This window comes from Tyto alba, unplaced genomic scaffold, assembly GCF_018691265.1.
Source record: "Tyto alba isolate M040663 unplaced genomic scaffold, T.alba_DEE_v4.0 Super-Scaffold_24, whole genome shotgun sequence".
NCBI classification, from domain to species: Eukaryota; Metazoa; Chordata; class Aves; order Strigiformes; family Tytonidae; genus Tyto; species Tyto alba.
Window position 1 is genome coordinate 71,258 of NW_024881298.1, and position 17,994 is coordinate 89,251.

Genomic DNA, 17,994 nt, shown 5'->3' on the forward strand with positions numbered 1-17,994 from the left:
TACACTGTATAAAGCTCCCATGGTCCCTTTAGCCCACTATAACCTATAGAGCCCCCCCAGCCCCTATAGCCCCCTATACCCTATAAACCCCTCAGTCCCTATAGCTCTCGATACTGTATAGAGCCCCCCAGTCCCTATAGCATTCCCCAGACCCTATAGAGCCCCTCAGTCCCTATATCCTCCTATATAAAGCCCTCCTGGTCTCTATATCCCCCTATACACTATAGAGCCCCCCTAGTCCCTATAGCCTCCTATACTGTATAAAGCTCCCCTGTCCCTATAGAGCCCCTGAGTCCCTATAGCCCCCTCTACTATATAAAGCCTCCTGGTCCCTATATCCCCTATACCCTACATAGCCCCCCAGTCCCTATACCCCCCTACACAATATAAAGCCCCCCTGGTCCCTATAGCCCCCAGCTCCTATAAAGCCCACAAGTCCCTATACCCTATAGAGCCCCTGAATCCATATAGCTCCTCCATACTCTGTAGTGCCCCCCAATCCCTATAGCCTCTCCATATCCTATAGAGACTCCAGTCTCTATAGCCCTCTAAAGCCCCCCCAGTCCCTATAGCCCCCTATACCCTCTAAAGCCCCCCCAAGTCCCTATACCCTCCTCTACTGTATAAAGCTTCCCAGTCCCTGCAGCCCCCCTATACCCTATAGAGCCCCCCCAGTCCCTATAGCCCCCTATAATGTATAAAGCCCCCCCGGTCCCTATACCCCCCTATAACCTACAGAGCCCCCCCAGTCCCTATAGCCCCCCCTATACCCTATAGAGCCCGCCCAGTCCCTATAGCCCCCCTATACCCTATAGCCCCCCTATACCCTATAAAGCCCCCTGGTCCATATAGCCCCCCAGCCCCTATAGAGCCGCCAAGTCCCTACACCCCCTACAGAGCCCCCCCCAGCCCCTATAGCACCCCCCGGCCCCTATAGCCACCCCCTATGGCCGGAGCAGTGAGGGGACCCGCGGGTGCTGCTGTCACCAGTTTATTCACCGGCCCCACCCAGGGACACGCCCCCACGGGGCGGGGGGGGGGGGCAGCACCCATGGGGGGGGGGTTGGGGGGGGTGCACCCATGGGTGGCGGGGGGGGGGCACCGTCTTTGGTACAATGAATTAGACAAAAACAGACGGGGAGGAGGGGGGGCACAGCCCCCCCCCGCCGTGGGTGTCCCCCCCCCCCGTGGGTGCCCCCACAGAGAGCTTGGGGGGGGGGGGGAGGTGCTGAGAAAAATAAGGAAGGGGAGTGGGTGACACCCCCCCCCAAAATTATGGGTGCCCCCCCCCCCAAATAAGTGGGTGCACCCCCAGAATGGGTGGTTGCCCCCACCCCCCCCCCAAAAAAGGAGTGGGTGCCCCCCCCTCAAAATAGGTGCTCACCCCCCCCGGAAAGGAGTGGGTGCTCCTCCCCCCGCCCCCCAAAATAAGTGGGTGCCCCCCCCGCCCCGAGCTGCCAGTTTGTGCATCTCCTACCGCCCCCCCCTCCTCTAATAATAATTAATAATAATTAATAACAATAATAATAATAATAATAAAGCGCCGCTGGGGGGGGGTTGAAAAAATAAAAAAGGGGGGGGGGGGGAGGGAGGGGTTTGTCAAGAGCTGGCGGCCGTACTTTGGGGGACGCCCCCCCCCAAAATGGCCGAGTCCTCGTGCTCGGGGCGCCCCCGGAAATGGGGACCCCCGTAAGGGGGGTGCTGCCCCCCCCCCGCCCCCCCTGTTGTCATGGTGGCGGCGGTGGGGGTGGTGGGGAGGGGGGGGGGATGGTGGGGGTGTGTGCTCCCCCCCCCCCGCCGCCGCGGTGGTGCCGTGCGTCGTCTCGCCCCCCCCCCCCGCCCCCCCCAAAACCGGTGACCCCCCCTCGAGTCCGGAAAATTGTGGGGGCAAAGGGGTGACAGTCCGGGTGGTGGCGGGGTGGGGGGGGAGGAGGAGGAGGAGGAGGAGGAGGGGGGGGCAACGGAGGTGGCGGCGGGGGGGGGGGCGGCGGAGGAGGCGGGGGGGGGCCCCCCCAAATCCATCATCCGCTCGCTTAAAGAGCCCCCCCCAGGGAGAGAAAGGGGGGGCCCCGGCGGGTGGTGCTGGTGCTGCTGGTGGTGCTGGTGGTGCTGGGAGGGGTGGGGGGCCGGGGGGGGGCGTGGGAAAGGGGGGGGGGCTCCTCCTCCTCCTCCTCCCCCCCCAGGTAAGATCTGGGGGGGCTTGGGGGGTCCCAAAGGGGTGAAGGCGTCGGTGCAGGCGGGGGGTGCGGCCGGGTCCCCCCCGGGCCAAGGTCGGGGCGGTTGCGCTGGGGGGGCCTGGGGGGAGAGAGAGAGAGAGAGAGAGAGAGAGAGGGGGGGGTTAGAGCAAAGGGGTGGTCCCCCCAACTTCTCATGGGGTCCCCAAAATATTTCGGGGGGGGTGGTATGTGGTTATGGGGGCCCCAAGGTCCCCACGTCATGGCCACGGGGTCCCCAAGATCCCAAAGTCATGGTCAAGGGTGTCCCCAAGGTGCCCACCTCGTGGTCATGGGGTCCCCCAAGGTGCTGAGGGGTCCCCAAAAATATTTCGGGGGGGTGGTACGTGGTTATGGGGTCCCCGAGGTCCCCACGTCATGGATACAGTGTCCCCAAGATCCCAAAGTCATGGATACGGGGTCCCCAAGGTGCCCACCTCGTGGTCATGGGGTCCCCAAGATGACAAAGTCATGGTCAAGGGGTCCCCAAAATATTTTGAGGGGGGTGGCAGGTGGTTATGGGGTCCTCAAAGTCCCCACGTCATGGCCACGGGGTCCCCAAAGTCCCCAAGTCATGGTTAAGGGGTCCCCAAAATATTTTGGGGGGATGGCACATGGTTATGGGGTCCACAAATTCCCCACGTCATGGCCACGGGGTCGCCAAGATCCCAAAGTCATGGTCAAGGGGTCCCCAAAATATTTCGGGGGGGGTGGCACGTGGTTAAGGGGCCCCAAATTCCCCATGTCATGGCCACGGGGTCCCCAAGGCCCCCAAGTCATGGTCAAGGGGTCCCCAAGGTGCCCACCTCGTGGTCATGGGGTCGCCAAGATGCCAAAGTCATGGTCAACGGGTCCCCAAAATATTTTGGGGGAGGGTGGCATGTGGTTATGGGGTCCCCAGGGTCCACAAGTCAAAGCCACAGTGTCCCCAAGATGCCAAACTCATGGTTAAGGGGTCCCCAAAATATTTTGGGGGGGTGGCACGTGGTTATGGGGTCCCCAAGGTCCCCACGTCATGGCCACGGGGTCCCCAAGATGCCAAAGTCATGGTCAAGGGGTCCCCAAAATATTTTGAGGAAGGGTGGCATGTGGTTATGGGGTCCCCAAGGTCCCCAAGTCAAAGCCACAGTGTCCCCAAGATGCCAAACTCATGGTTAAGGGGTCCCCAAAATATTTTGGGGGGGTGGCACGTGGTTATGGGGTCCCCAAGGTCCCCACGTCATGGCCACGGGGTCCCCAAGATGCCAAAGTCATGGTCAAGGGGTCCCCAAAATATTTTGGGGTGGGTGGCACGTGGTTATGGGGTCCCCAAGACCCCCACGTGATGGCCACGGGGTCCCCAAGGTGCCCACCTCGAGGTCATGAGGTCCTCAATGTCCCCACCTTGAGGCCATGGTGTCCCCAAGGTCACCACCTTGTGGCCACACGGTCCCCAGGGTGGCCTGGGTAGGTGACATGTGGCTATGGGGTCTCCAGGGTCCCCACCTTAATGCCATGAGGTCCCCAAGGTCCCCGTCACCCTCCTGGTGTCACCAGAGGGAGCCCAAAGGTCCCCAAGGTCCATGTCACCCCCCCACTGGTGACCAAGCTCTCCCCAAGCTCCATGTCACCCACCCACTGTGACCAGGATGTCCCCATGGCCCATGTCACCCTCCTGGTGTCACCACAACTTTTCCCAAGTTCCATGTCACCCTTCTGGTGTCACTAGAAGGGTCACAAGGGTCCTCAAGGTCCGTGTCACCCTCCCAGTGTCACCAGAGGGGTTCCTAAGGTCCCCAAGGTCCATGTCACCCTCCTGGTGTCACCAGGAGGTCCCCAAGGTCCATGTCACCCTCCCGGTGTCACCAGAGGGGTTCCTAAGGTCCCCAAGGTCCATGTCACCCTCCTAGTGTCACCAGAGGGATCCCACGGGTCCCCAAAGTCCACGTCACCCACCCACTGTGACCAGGCCATCACCAAGGTCCATGTCACCCTCCTGGTGTCACTAGAAGGGTCCCAAGGGTCCCCAAGGTCCATGTCACCCTCCTGGTGTCACCAGGATGTCCCCAAGGTCCATGTCACCCTCCTGGTGTCACCAGAGGGATCCCAAGGGTCCTCAAGGTCCATGTCCTCCCACCCACCGTGACCAGGATGTCCCCAAGGTCCATGTCACCCTCCCAGGTGTCACCAGAGGGGTTCCTAAGGTCCCCAAGGTCCAATGTCTCCCACCCACCGTGACCAGGCTGTCCCCAAGGTCCCCATCACCCACCCGCCCGGCAGCGGGGTGTCCCCGGGGTGGGGTGGGGCCACCCCCGGGTGTCCCCGGCGGTACCTGGGGGCTCTGCATCTCGCAGTCGCCGTGCGGGGCGGCCGCGCTCCCGTAGTAGCGGCTGCTGTAGCGGTAGCTCCGGTTGTCGTTGGAGGAGCCGCTGGAGCCACCTGCGGGGGGGACGGGGGGGGGACACACAACGGGGGGACATCAGCAGCGGTGGCACGGGACAGGGAGGTCCCCGAGGGGATGGGGTGGCCTGGGGAGATGTCACCATCCAGCCGGACACGGAGGGTGGTGGGACGGGGATGGAGATGGGAGATGATCAGGAGGTTGTGGTGGCCTGGAGAGCCACCGTCCAGCAGGACATGGAGCCTGGTGGGACAGGGATGGAGATGGGAAAGGATGACAAGCTCATGGTGGCCTTGGAAGCCACTATTCAGCAGGACATGGAGCCTGGTGGGACAGGGACAGGGATGGAAGAGGATGAGGAACTTGTGGTGGCCTGAAGAGCCACCATCCAGCAGGACATGGGACCTGGTGGAACAGGGATGGAGATGGGAAAGGATGACAAGCTCATGGTGGCCTTGGAAGCCACCATCCAGAAGGACATGGAGCCTGGTGGAACAGGGATGGGGACAGGAGATGACCAGGAGCTCATGGTGGCCTGGAGAGCCACCATCCAGCAGGACATGGAGCCTGGTGGGACAAGGATGGGGATGGAAGAGGATGAGGAATTTGTGGTGGTCTTGGGAGCCACCATCCAGCAGGACATGGAGCCTGGTGGGACAGGGATGGAGACAGGAGATGACCAGAAGCTCATGGTAGCCTGGAGAGCCACCATCTGGAGCCTGGTGGGACAGGGAGGGGACAGATGACCCTGGTGGTCATCTGGTGGTGGCCCAAGGAGCCATCACCCAGAACATGGAACCAGGAGGCCCAACGCTGGCTCTAGACCATCACCAACCCCACCTGAGCACGTCACTAGCCCACCGCGCCGCCCCACAAGCCCAAAGCCCTCAAATCCCACCACCCCGAAAGTGCAGGAGGGGTGGGGGTCGGGTTCCCTACCCGAACTGGAGATGGAACTGGTCGTACTGGTGCTGTGGCTGTGCTCCATGGCCGGGCTGGTGGAGGTGCTGTTGCTGGTGTTGGTACCTTCATCGTTGGTCTTCTTGAAGAAGTTGTGTTGGAGAGCGTAAAAGGGGGTGATGCGACTCCGGGGTTCGTAGTCCAACATCCGTAAGACCAAGTCCTTGAATTTCAGGTAGTCCGAGGGGGCGTGGCCTTGCTCCCCCGCCCGGCGCCCGCCCGGGCCACCGCTCTCCACCCCCAGCACCTCGTGGAGACGTCGCGTCCCCGGCACCTTGTACTCCTGGGGAGGGGACAGGAGGTGGGGCGGGGAGGGGGGAGATTTGCAGGGGTTTGGGGTCTCCTTTGGGGGGCATCTGACGGGTTTGGGGGGGGGACATCTGATCGAGTTTTGGGGTCCTTGGTTGGAGATCTGAGGAATTTCAGGGTCCTTGAGGGCATCTGATGGGTTTTGGGGAACATCTGATCGAGTTTTGGGGTCCTGGGGTTGAGATCTGAGGAGTTTTGGGGTCTTTGGGGGCATCTGATGGGTTTTGGGGAACATCTGATGAAGTTCTTGGGTCCTTGGGAGGAGATCTGAGGAGTTTTGGGGTCCTTCGGGGCATCTGATGGGTTTTGGGGAACATCTGATGAAGTTCTGGGGTCCTTGGGTAGAGATCTGAGGAGTTTTGGGGTCATCTGATGGGTTTGGGGGGGACATGTGATGAAGTTCTGGGGTCCCTGGGTGGAGATCTGAGGAGTTTCGGGGTCTTTGGGGGCATCTGATGCGTTTTGGGGAACATCTGATGAAGTTTTGGGGTCCTTGGGAGGAGATCTGAGGGGTTTTGGGGTCCTTGGGGGGATCTGATGGGTTTGGGGGTCTTTGGGAGGTGATCAGAGGGGTTTGGGGGGCCCCTGGGAGTTGCTAAAGGGCTACTGGGCCATACTGAGAGTCCCTAAAGGGCCACTGGGCCATACTGGGATACAGTCCAGAGCCACTAAGACATCTTGGGAAGCACCAGGGAGCAACTAGGTGGAACCTGGGAGGTTCTGAAGATCTCCTGGGCCACACTGGGAGGTTCTGAAGGGCCTACTGGTCCATACTGGGAGGTTCCTGCTCACCTTCTTGCTCTCCTTGTTCCTCTTGAGGGCCCACCCCCCCTCTGGCAGCTTCTCGAAGTACTTGCGGGCTTTGGGGGCCTGTTCCAGCATGTGGGGGGGGGGAAGCCCCAGCACCTCCACGATCCGGTTCATCTGGTCGGCCTGGGGACACGGGGGCAGGGGGGAGGGGACACACACACACGTCACTGCTGTCCCCGTGGCCCTGCCCACCCCACCGGTGATGACGCCCGTGGTGTCCCCCAAGGTCACCCAAGAGAAGTGGGGGAGAGGAAAAGGGGGGATGTGGCAGCCTTGGTGGCACTGTGGTGGTTCTCCAAGGTGGCTCGAGGACAACGATGTCCCCAAGGCCACCTGGGATGTCCCTGAAGTCTCCAAGGCCACCTCAACACTGCCCAGGACATCCCAGAGGTCCCCAAAGCCACCTCAACCCTTCCAAAGACATCCTTGATGTCCGCAAGGCCACCTCAGCCCTGTCCAAGACATTTTTGAGGTCCCCAAGGCCACCTCAACTCTTCCAAACACATCTTTGATGTCCCCAAGGCCACCTTGGTCCTGTCCAGAACATTTTTGAGGTCCCCAAGGCCACCTTGTTCCTATCCAGGACATTTTTGAGGTCCCCAAAGCCACCTCAACTCTTCCAAACACATCCTTGATGTCCCCAAGGCCACCTCGGCCCTTCCCAGGACATTTCTGAGGTCCCCAAGGCCACCTCAACCCTTCCAAAGACACCCCTGATGTCCCCAAGGCCACCTTGGCCTTGTGAGGACATCCCTGATGTCCCCAAGGCTACCTCGGCCCTGTCCAGGATATCTCTGAGGTCCCCAAGGCCACCTTGGTCCCGTCCAGGACATTTTTAAGATCCCCAAGGCCACCTCGGTGCTGCTCAGGACATCGCTGATGTCCCCAAAGCCACCTCAGCGCTGACAAGTCTGTCACTAAAGGCCACCCCGACCTTCTCAGAGAGGTCTCTGGGGTCCCCAAGGCCACCTCTGCCTCCCTCAGGACATTCCTTGATGTCCCCAAGGCCACCTCAGCCCTACCAGGGACATCCCCAGGGTCCCCAAGGCCACCCCGTCCCTCTCGGGGGTGTCCCCAAGGCCACCGCAACCCCCTTGGGGTGTCCCCTGGGTCCACAAGGCCACCCGGGGGCTGGTCCTGCCAATCCAGGCAAAGCCCCGCCCACTCTTAGCCCCACCCCTCAAGCAGTGAGACCACACCCCCTGCACTCATAGCTCCGCCCCTTTCCAGTGAGGCCCCGCCCACCTCCACGGAGAAGTGAAAGAGCCGCCACAACCTGCATCTCCACAGGGCATGGCCACGCCCCCTCACCCCAAACTCCGCCCACCCCCTGGGCACTAATGAAGACCAGCTCCCCAGTAATAAGGTCAGACCCCACCTCCCATTGCCCCAAGCCCCGCCCACCCCACAAGCCCCACCCACACCCAAGGGCCCACCACCTCACCCAGGAGGCCACGCCCCTTCAATCCCAAGCCCCACCCACCTCATTAGCGCTGCTGCAGAGCAGCTCACCGTTGTGTACCCCCCCAAATTCTGACCCCGCCCCAAGCCCCGCCTTCCCCTCAAAGCCCTGCCCCCTCTCTGAGACCACGCCCCTTATCCCCCAAGCCCCGCCCACCTCATTAACACTGCAGGCGAGCAGCTCGCCCGTGTGCATCCCCCCAAGCTCTGACCCCGCTCCCAGCCCCACCCTCACTCCAAGCCCCACCCTCTCCCCATGCCCCGCCCCTTCGCCCCCAGGAGGCCCCGCCCCCTCGCCCGCAAGCCCCGCCCACCTCGTTGGCGCCGCTGAAGAGCGGCTCGCCCGTGTGCATCTCCACCAGGATGCAGCCCAGGGACCACATGTCGATGGCCAGGTCGTAGGGCAGCCCCAGCAGCACCTCCGGGGACCGGTAAAAGCGGCTCTGGATGTACTGGTAGATCTGGGGAGGGGGCGGGGTCATGATGGGGGGCGGGGCCGTGCCGGGAGGGCGGGGCCAAGCCACCCAGAGGCGGGGCTTAGCGATAAAAGAGCCCCTTCGGGAGGAAAAGGGGGGTCTGTCTCTTTAAACAGGTGAGGGGTGAGTGCCTCAGAGGGCGTGGCTACTCCAAAGAGGGCGGGGCTTGGTGTGAAGTGGGCGGGGCTCACCCACCCACCCAGAGGAGCTGGGAGAGGAGGGGGCGGGGCCACAGCAGGGGGAATGTCTTCACAGTGTTGGGGCGGGGCTTAGAGATTCAGGGGCTGGAGCTTAGCCCTCCAGGTGGGCGGGGCTTAGCACACCCCACTCCCCCCCCCAAATGGACATGGGGCGGGGCTCAGCCTCCTGGGGGTGGGACTTCCCATCCCGGTGGGTGGAGCCAAGGAAGGGGCTGTGTGATGGAAGTGTGTGGGCGGGGCTTATACCTAAAGTGGGCGGAGCTTAGTGGGTTTATAGCCCTATAACCACCTTGAGCAATGACTCCACCTCCTGGGGGCGGGACTTCCCACCCTTGTAGGTGGAGACAAGCCAGGGGGGTGTGTCCCTATGAGGTCTGGGCGGGGCTTATCCCTCAAGGGGGCGGGGCTTAGTGGTTTTATATCCCTAAACCCACTTCAGCAATGACTCCACCTCCTGAGGGCGGGACTTACTAACCCAGTGGGTGGAGCTAGAGACAGGGGTGTGTCCTTATGGTGTGTGGGTGGAGCTGGTCCCTCAAGGGGGCGGGGCTTAGTGATTTTAGAGCCCTAAATCCCATTTGCAATGCCTCCACCTCCTGGGGGCGGGACTTCTCACCTTGATAGGCAGAGCCCAGGCAGGGGGTGTGTCCTTAGAGTGTGTGGGCAGGGCTTATCCCTTGAGGGGGCGTGGCTTAGTGGTTTTATACCCCTAAACCTGCTTCCGCAATGACTCCACCTCCTGGGGGCGGGACTTCCTAACCTAGTGGGTGGAGCTACAGACAAGGGGTGTGTCCTTAGGGTGTGTGGGCAGGGCTTATCATTCAAGGAGGCGGGGCTTAGTGGTTTTATACCCCTGAAGCCGCTTCCTCAATGACTCCACCTCCCGGGGGCGGGCCTTCTTAACCCGGTGGGTGGAGCTAGAGACAAGGGGTGTGTCTTTCTGAAGTGTGGGTGGGGCTTATCCCTCGAGGGGGCGGGGTTAGTGGTTTTATACCCCTAAACCTGCTTCTGCAATGACTCCACCTCCTGGGGGCAGGACTTCCTAACCTAGTGGGTGGAGCTACAAGGGGTGTGTCCTTAGCATGTGTGGGTGGGGCTTAACCCACGCGCGGGTGGGGCTTAGTGGTTTTAAAGCCCTAAAATCTCCTTTTGCATTGACTCCACCTCCTGGGGGCAGGACTTCTTAACCCGGTGGGTGGAGCTAGAGACAAGGGGTGTGTCTTTCTGAAGTGTGGGCGGGGCTTAACTCACGAGGGGGCGGGGCTTTGTGGTTTTACAGCCCTAAATCCCCTTTGGCAATGTCTCCACCTCCCAGGGGTGGGTCCTCCTGGCCCGGTGGGCGGAGCCAGAGGGGGCGGGCGGCCCTGGCGTGTCCCCTCCCTCCTTCCTCACCCTCTGGCCCAGCTGGCAGGAGCTGCCGAAGTCGACGATCTTGACGGCGGAGCGCTTGGGGTTGCAGAGGAGGATGTTCTCGGGCTTGAGGTCACAGTGGATGATGCGGAGCTCTGGGGTGGCGAGGAAGAGGAGGGCGGCGCAGAGCTGCTGGGCGAACTTGCGGGTGAGGTTGAGGGAGACGCCACGGAAGTTGGTGTTGCGGAGGAGGTCGTAGAGGTTGTAGGAGAGGAGCTCGAAGGCCAAGCAGAGGTGGTTGCGGAACATGAAATGGCGCTTGAGGTGCACTGGGGGGTTGTTTGTTTGTTTGTTTTGGGGGGGCGGGGTTTAGGGAGACAACCCCCCTCCCCCCCCCCCAGTGGGATTGGCCCCAAATCCTGGCCCCGTGGGGAGATTTGGAGTGTCCCTGCCCCATAACTGCCCGCCACCTTGAAGGATCTTCCCCCCTCGAGCAAGATCTGCCCCACAACCGCCCCTAAATCCCAGCTCCACACTAAGATTTGGAATCTCCCTGCCCCATAAGTGCCCCCCCCCCCCCCCAGCAGGATCTGCCCCACAACCGCCCCCAAATCCCAGCCCCACACCAAGATTTGGAATCTCCCTGCCCCATACGTGCCCCCCCCCCAGCAAGATCTACCCCATAACTGCCCCGTAAGTGCCCCCCCAGCAGGATCTGCACCATAAGCACCCCCGAATCCCTGCCCCACACTGACATCTGGAATCTCCCTGCCCCATAACTGCCCCCCCCCCAGCAGGATCAGCCCCACGACTGCCCCATAAGTGCCCCACAACTACTCCCCCCCCCAAGCAATATCTGCCCCACAACAGCCCCCAAATGCCAGCCCCACAATGACATCTGGAATGTCTCTGCCCCATAACTGCCCCCCCCAGCAGGATCAGCCCCACAACTGCCCCCCCAGCAAGATCTAACCCATAACTTCCCCCCACCAGCAGGATCTACACCACAACCGCCTTCAAATCCCAGCCCCACACTGACACCTGGAATTTCCGTGCCCCACAAGTGCCCCCCACTTAGCAAGATCTACCCCATAACTGCCCCCCCCCAGCAGGATCAGCCCCACAACCCCTCACACAACTACCCCCCCCAGCAAAATCTACCCCCCAACTGCCCCCCCCAACAGCATCTGCCCCACAACTTCCCCCCCCCCCCAAATCCCACCCCATGCTCAGATCTGCCCTCCCCCCTCCTTAGAAGCACAATCTACCCACCAAATCCCTCCCCCGCAGCAAAACCCGCCCTTCTCCCTGTCCCGTCCCCCCCCCCCCCCCCCCACTGTGGGGCCAGCCCCCCAAGTGCCCCCCCCCCCCCACTGACCGATGTAATACTTCATCTCAGTGTGGTGCTGGTTCATCAGCTGGAGCAGCCGCAGCTCGATCTGCGCCTGGTTCAGAAACGCTTTTTTGTTCTTGATGATCTTGATAGCCACCCACTCCTGGGCCTGGTGGTCGTAAGCCTTCACCACCTGGGAGGGGGGGAACCCCAAAAGTGAGGGGGGACCCCCCGAAAATTGAGGGGGGAGCATAAAAGGTGGAGGGGACCCTGTGAAATGTGGGGGGATGCGGCCCGAGAATGGAGAGGGGGGAAGTGGAGGGAGATGGGGGATGTCCTGGGGAGGGGGTGGGGACCCCTGAGGTGATTGGGGAGGGATTTGGGGGGACCCCAAAAGTTGAGGGGGGCCCTGAAAGTCTGGGGGGGACCCTAAAAATGGGGAGGACCCTGCAAAATGTCAGGGGACACCCCCTGAGAGTGGATGGGGGGGAATTGGAAGGAGATGGGGGATGTCCTGGGGAGGGGGTGGGGACCCCTGAGGTGACTGGGGAGGGATTTGGGGGGACCCCGGGGGGACCCCAAAAGTGAGAGGGGGCGCCAAAAATCGGGGGGGGGGACCCCAAAAGTTGTTGGGGACCCTGAAAGTTGTGGGCATTGGAGGGAGTTGGGGGACTGGGGGTGGAGGGGGAATATGCTGGTGACAGTTTGGGGACCCCTGAGGTGACCTGGGGGACCCCAAAACTGTTGGGGGCCTCCCAGAACTGTCAGGGGAACCCCAAAAATGCCCCGAGAGACCCCAGGGATGCTTTGGGGACCCCGGGGCTGCTCTGAGAGACTTCAGGGCTGAACCTGTAAGGAAAGAGAGATTTGGGGCGCAGTGGGGACCCCCCCGGGAGAATCTGGGGACACCAAGAGCTTCAGAGGCACCCCAGAACTATCAGGGCCCCCCCCCAAAATGCTCTGAGAGACCCCAGGGATGCTTTGGGGACCCCAGGGATGAACTTGTAAGGAAACGGAGACTTGGGGCACAGCGGGGAACCCCCTGGGAGAATTTGGGGACCCTGAGGTGACCTGGGGGACCCCAAGACTCTCAGGGGCCCCCAAAATTGTTAGGGAAACCCCAAAAATGCTCTGAGAGACCCCAGGGCTGATGTGGGGACCCCCAGGTCTGAACCTGTAAGGAAACAAAGACTTGGGGCGCAGTGAGGACCCCCCTGGGAGAATTTGGGGACCCGAAGACCCTCAGGGGCCCCCCAGAACTATCACAGCCCCCCCCCCAAAATGCTCTGAGAGACCCCAGGGATGATGTGGGGACCCCAGGGCTGAACCTGTAAGGAAACAAAGATTTGGGGCGCAGCGGGGACCCCCCTGGGAGAATTTGGGGACCTTGAGGTGACCTGGGGGGACCCCAAGACCGTCAGAGCCCCCCCATAATTGTTACAGAAACCCCAAAAATGCTCTGAGAGACCCCAGGGCTGATGTGGGGATCCCCAGGGCTGAACCTGTAAGGAAACAAAGATTTGGGGCGCAGTGAGGACCCCCCTGGGAGAATTTGGGGACCCCAAGACTCTCAGGGGCCCCCCAGAACTATCAGGGGCCCCCCCAAAATGCTCTGAGAGACCCCAGGGCTCCACGTTGGGACCCCCAGGGCTGAAGCGGGAAGGAACCAAGAGATTTGGGGTGCAGCGGGTTGAATTTGGGGGGGGGGGCGTGTGTGTGTGTGTGTGTCCCAGCCCCCCCCGGGACCCCCCCCCGACCTGTCCGAAGGAGCCTTTGCCGATGAGGGAGTCGATCTCGTAGCGGTCGAGCCAGCGCTCGCCGCTGCGGACGATGTAGTCGTGGTTGTCGTCGTCGTAGCCCTCGTTGCAGAGGCGCCGCTCCTTCTTGGTGCCGGCGGCGTCGGGGGGGCCCTGCTGAGCCCGCCGCTTCTTCTTGGCGTAGTACACCTGGGGGGCGGGGGGGAGGCACGGAAATTTGGGGAGGAGGGGGGGGAAGATTAAAGAGGGGTTTGGAGGGGGTTGGAAGGGTTAAAAGGGGATTTCGGGCAGGGGGGGTTGAGGGGTTAAAAGGGGATTTGGGGTGGGGTTGGAGGGGTTAAAAGAGGATTTGGGGGGAGGTTGTGGGGTTAAAAGCGGATTTGGGGGGTTTGAAGGGTTAAAAGGGGATTTGGAGGGGGTTGGGGGGTTAAAAGGGGATTTGGAGGGGTTTTGAGGGGTTAAAAGGGGATTTGGGGGGTTTCAGGGGGTTTGAGGGGTTAAAAGGGGATTTGGGGGGGATTTTAGGGGGTTTGAGGGGTTAAAAGGGGATTTGGAGGGGGTTGGGGGGGTTAAAAGGGGATTTGGGGGGGGGTTGGGGGGGTTAAAAGGGGATTTGGGGGGGGGTTGGTAGTTTAAAAGGGGTTTGGGGGGGTTTAAAGAGTTAAAAGGAGATTTGGGGGGATTTTGGGGGGTTAAAAGGGGATTTGGGGGGTAAAAAGGGGATTTGGGGGGGTTTGGGGGATTAAAAGGGGATTTGGGGGAGTTTTGGGGGTGGGTTGAGGGTTTAAAAGGGGATTTGGGGGGGGCTGGGGGGTTTGAAGGCTTAAAAGGGGATTTGGGGCGTGGGGGGGGTTTGAAGGGTTAAAAGGGGATTTGGGGGGGGTTGGGGGGGTTTGAAGGGTTAAAAGGGGATTTGGGGGGGTTTCTGGGATTGAAGAGGTGTGAGGGGGGTTAAGATGCTGGAGGGGGGACGTGGGATTTGGGGGGTCATTAATGGGGTTTGGGGTGGAGGGGTTAAGGGGGAAGGGAAGGAATTGGGGGGGGCAGTTGAGAGGGACTTGGGGAGGGATTGGGGGGGGCTGACATGGAGGGAGGGGGGGGGGCCTGTAGGGGTTCCCATGCCTCGCCCCCCCCCCCACCTCATTGATGTGTTTGTAGGTTTTGATGAGATCGACGGAGAGTTTGCGGAGGGGGGCGCTCCCCGCGTCCCGAAATTGGGGGGGCAGGCGCCGCGGCAGCAGGCTCAGCTCTGGCAGGATCTGGGGGGGTGGGGTCACAGTTATTGGGGGGGGGGGGCTGTCCCATTGCCCCCCCACACATACACACACACTTCAGGGGTTCCTCATGTCCCCTCCCAGGGAGTCCAAGGGGTCCTAGTGCCTCCCCCATCCCCATTCCAGGGGTCCCAGGTGTGTCCATGTGCCCCCCCACCCAGTGAGTCCGAGGGGCCCTAGTGCCCCCCGTCCCCATCTCAGGGGTCCCAGGGGTGTCCACGTGCCCCCCCACAGGGAAACCGAGGGGTCCTAGTGCCCCCCCCCAACCCCATTTCAGGGGTCCCAGGGGTGTCCATGTCCCGTCCCCCCCCCCGGGAGTCCAAGAGGTCCTAGTGCCCCCCCCATCCCCATTCCAGGGGTCCCAGGGGTGCCCGTGCCCCCCCATCCTGTCCCGTTTTGGGGGTACCTGGGGGGGCTCGGCCATGGGCTGGAGGCTGGCGAAGGGGGCATGGCCGGGCTGACCTGACATGGTGGGCTCAGAGCGGAGCCAAACGCCCGGCCAGGCCGGCCCCGGGCATCCTGCGCTGCTGCCGCCACCTGTGGGGAAAAACTGGGGGTGGGGGGGTTTGTGGGGACACACACACACGCATACCACACACCCCCCCCCTTCAAAAAACCACCCCCCAAACCCACTCTAGGGAGCTATGGTCGCTGTTGACCATCAGTAGGGTTCAGAGTGAACGTAACAAGCACCCACCCCCCCCCCAGTGCCTGGGGGGAGCCATTTCTGAGCCATCAGTAGGGCCCAGAGTGAACAGGGCAGGTGCTGCCCTCCCAAATCCGGCCCCCCCCCTCCTCCAGGGGGTAATTAGCAGCAATACCCCCCCACACACCCCCCCACCGAGGCATTAAAAGGGGTGAAGGACCCAGGGAAAACCAGTATGGCCCAGTATGGAGGGGGAGGGGGATTGGGATGGGGCTGGGGGGAAACTGGGATGGGGCTGGGGGAACCGGGATGGGGCTGGGGGAACTGGAATGGAAACTGGGATGGGGCTGGATGGAGCTGGGGGGAGCTGGAAGGAACTGGGATGGCAACTGGGACACTGTGGGGGGAGAAACTGGGATGGGACTGGGATGGGATGAGGGGAAAACTGGGACAGCACTGGGATGGGATGAGGAGGAAACTGGGATGGGACTGGGAGGAATGGGGACAGGACTGGGATGGGGTGAGGGGGGAAACTGGAACTGGGAGGAACAGGGACAAGGCCAGGACTGGAATGTCCAACCGGTACTGGGGGACCCAAACCAGTGGGGGGGGTGGGCACATACCTGTACTGGGAAAACTGGGAGACCCACACTAGTACTGGCAGGGTTGTACTGGTACTGGGTGGGACTGGGACATCCGTACTGGTATGGGGAGAGGCATGGTCGTGCTCGGATGGTCACACCTGTACTGGGAGAACTGGGGGATCCATACTGGTACTGAGAGAGCCATGGTGGTACTGGGAGAGTCATACTGGTCCTGAGGAATCCCTACTGGTACTGGGAGGGTCAGACTGGTACTGGGGAATCCCTACTGGTAATGGGAGGGTCACACTAGTCCCACAGGATCCATACTGATACTGGGTCATACTGGTTCTGAGGAATATGTACTGGTACTGGGAGAATCATAATGGTCCTGGGGGATCCATACTGGTATGGGGAGGGTCATACTGGTCTTGGGGAATCGATACTGGTAGTGGCAGGGTCATACTGATACAGGGACTCATGCCAGTCTTGGGGAATCCATAATGGCACTGGGTCATACTGGTCCCAGGCAATCCATACTGGGATAGGGAGGGTCATGTTTGTACTGGGATGGTCATACTGGTGCTGAGGAGTCCCTACTGGTATGGGAAGAGCTATACCGGTTCTGAAAAATCCATACTGGTATGGGGAGGGCCATACTGGTCCCGGGAAGTCTGTACCGGTCATGGGAGGGCCATACTGGTCCGGAGCAATCTGTACTGGTTCTGAGAGGGCCATACTGATCCTGGGGAACCCATATGGGTGCCGGGAGGGCCATACTGGTCCTGAGCAACCCATACTGGTTCTGGGAGGGCCATACCAGTTCTGAGGAACCCATAGAGTTACCGGGAGGGCCATACTGGTCCTGAGGAACCCATACTGGTGCTGAGGAGCCCATACTGTTATTGGGAGGGCCATACCAGTCTGAGGAGCCCATACTGTTACTGGGAGGGCCATACCAGTCTGAGGAGCCCATACTGGTCCTGAGCAACCCATACTGGTACTGAGAGGGACATACTGTTACTGGGAGGACCATACCAGTCCTGAGGAACCCATACTGGTGCTGAGGAGCCCATACTGGTACTGGGAGGGCCAACCTGGACCTGAGGAGCCCACACTGTTACTGGGAGGGCCAACCTGGACCTGAGGAGCCCACACTGTTACTGGGAGGGCCATACTGGCCCTGAGCAGCCCATACTGGTACTGGGAGGACCATACTGGTCCTAAGGAGCCCGTACTGGTGCTGGCAGGGCCATACTGGTCCTGAGGAGCCCGTACTGGTCCTGAGGAGCCCGTACTGGTGCTGGCAGGGCCATACTGGTCCTGAGGAGCCCACACAGTTACTGGGAGGGCCATGTGGGTCCTGAGGAGCCCACACTGTTACTGGCAGGGCCATACTGGTCCTGAGCAGCCCATACTGGTGCTGGCAGGGCCATACTGGTCCTGAGGAGCTCGTACTGGTCCTGAGGAGCCCGTACTGGTGCTGGCAGGGCCATACTGGTCCTGAGGAGCTCGTACTGGTCCTGAGGAGCCCGTGCTGGTGCTGGCAGGGCCATACTGGTGCCAGTGCCGGGCACTGGGAGCCCGGGGGGAGCCGGTACCTGCCCCCCCCCTCCCCCGGTTCGGGCCCTGAGGGCGCAGCCGGGCCCTGAGGGGACCGTGGAGGGGGGGGGGGGGGGGGGGGAGGGGGGCGGGAAAGGGTCTCACCTGCGGCGGCGGCGGCGGCGCTGGGCGGAGGCGGCGGGGCCGGGAGCGGGAGCGGCGGGGCCGGGGCCGGGGCCGGGAAGCGGCGGGAACGGGAGCGGGAGCTGCGGCGAATTTCCCAGTAATGCCCAGGGAAAATGGCGGCCACAACAAACCGCCGCCGCCGCTCCGCCAGCGGGCGCAGGCGCCGCCCGCCCCCCGCCCTCCACCAATCAGCGGCGAGTGAGCCGGGGTGCGCCCGACCAATCAGAGTGCCGCTCCGGCCCATCCTCACCCATCCATCACGGCGGTGCGCCCGCCCCTCCCGGCGCCCAGAGGGGAGGCGGGGCCTTCGGCGTAGCCACGCCCCCGGCTCCGGGTAGGGGTGGGGCGCCGCCAAACCACGCCCCCTTCTGCCCCGCCCCTCAGCGGCGGGGGAGGGGAAGGCTCCTCCCGCCCCCATCATCCCCCCGGGGTAATTAACCCACCCAGAGGGGCTAATTAACCCTCCCATGGGCTAATTAACGCCCCCCAGCGGCTAATTAACACCCCCCTCCATTA

The 17,994-nt window shown here is 62.1% G+C and overlaps 1 protein-coding gene across 7 annotated transcripts; it reads right to left on the reverse strand.

Annotated features, from left to right (window-relative positions):
- Positions 1–1,566: 1,566 nt before the first annotated feature.
- On the reverse strand, positions 1,567–17,657 carry LOC116963033 (dual specificity tyrosine-phosphorylation-regulated kinase 1B-like). 7 transcript variants are annotated; one of them, XM_042797216.1, is made up of 12 exons: positions 17,458–17,657; positions 15,793–15,911; positions 14,930–15,060; positions 14,389–14,508; positions 13,250–13,438; positions 11,538–11,685; positions 10,202–10,488; positions 8,448–8,594; positions 6,655–6,795; positions 5,533–5,836; positions 4,525–4,631; positions 1,567–2,295 (listed from the first exon to the last, which is right to left on the reverse strand). In XM_042797216.1, the coding sequence occupies exons 3-12, from the start codon at positions 14,990–14,992 to the stop codon at positions 1,600–1,602; spliced, it is 2,202 nt and encodes a 733-aa protein (XP_042653150.1). In that variant the 5' UTR covers positions 14,993–15,060; positions 15,793–15,911; positions 17,458–17,657; the 3' UTR covers positions 1,567–1,599. The 7 variants fall into 7 exon arrangements, with proteins under 7 accessions (XP_042653150.1, XP_042653153.1, XP_042653151.1 ...); XM_042797219.1 differs by having other exon boundaries at positions 14,930–15,073; XM_042797217.1 differs by having other exon boundaries at positions 15,793–15,925.
- Between the last annotated feature and the right edge of the window lie 337 nt (positions 17,658–17,994).

Excerpts from the sequence above, each read along its gene's own strand:
- LOC116963033 (XM_042797214.1), bottom strand. The coding sequence starts at position 15,978 with ATGACTCTCCCAGTACCACCATGGCTCTCTCAGTACCAGTATGGATCC. Across the intron at positions 13,439-14,388 it reads CCTACAAACACATCAATGAG|GTGTACTACGCCAAGAAGAA; the intron begins GTGGGGGGGGGG and ends CCCGCCCCCCAG. Across the intron at positions 10,489-11,537 it reads TGAGATGAAGTATTACATCG|TGCACCTCAAGCGCCATTTC; the intron begins GTCAGTGGGGGG and ends ACAACCCCCCAG.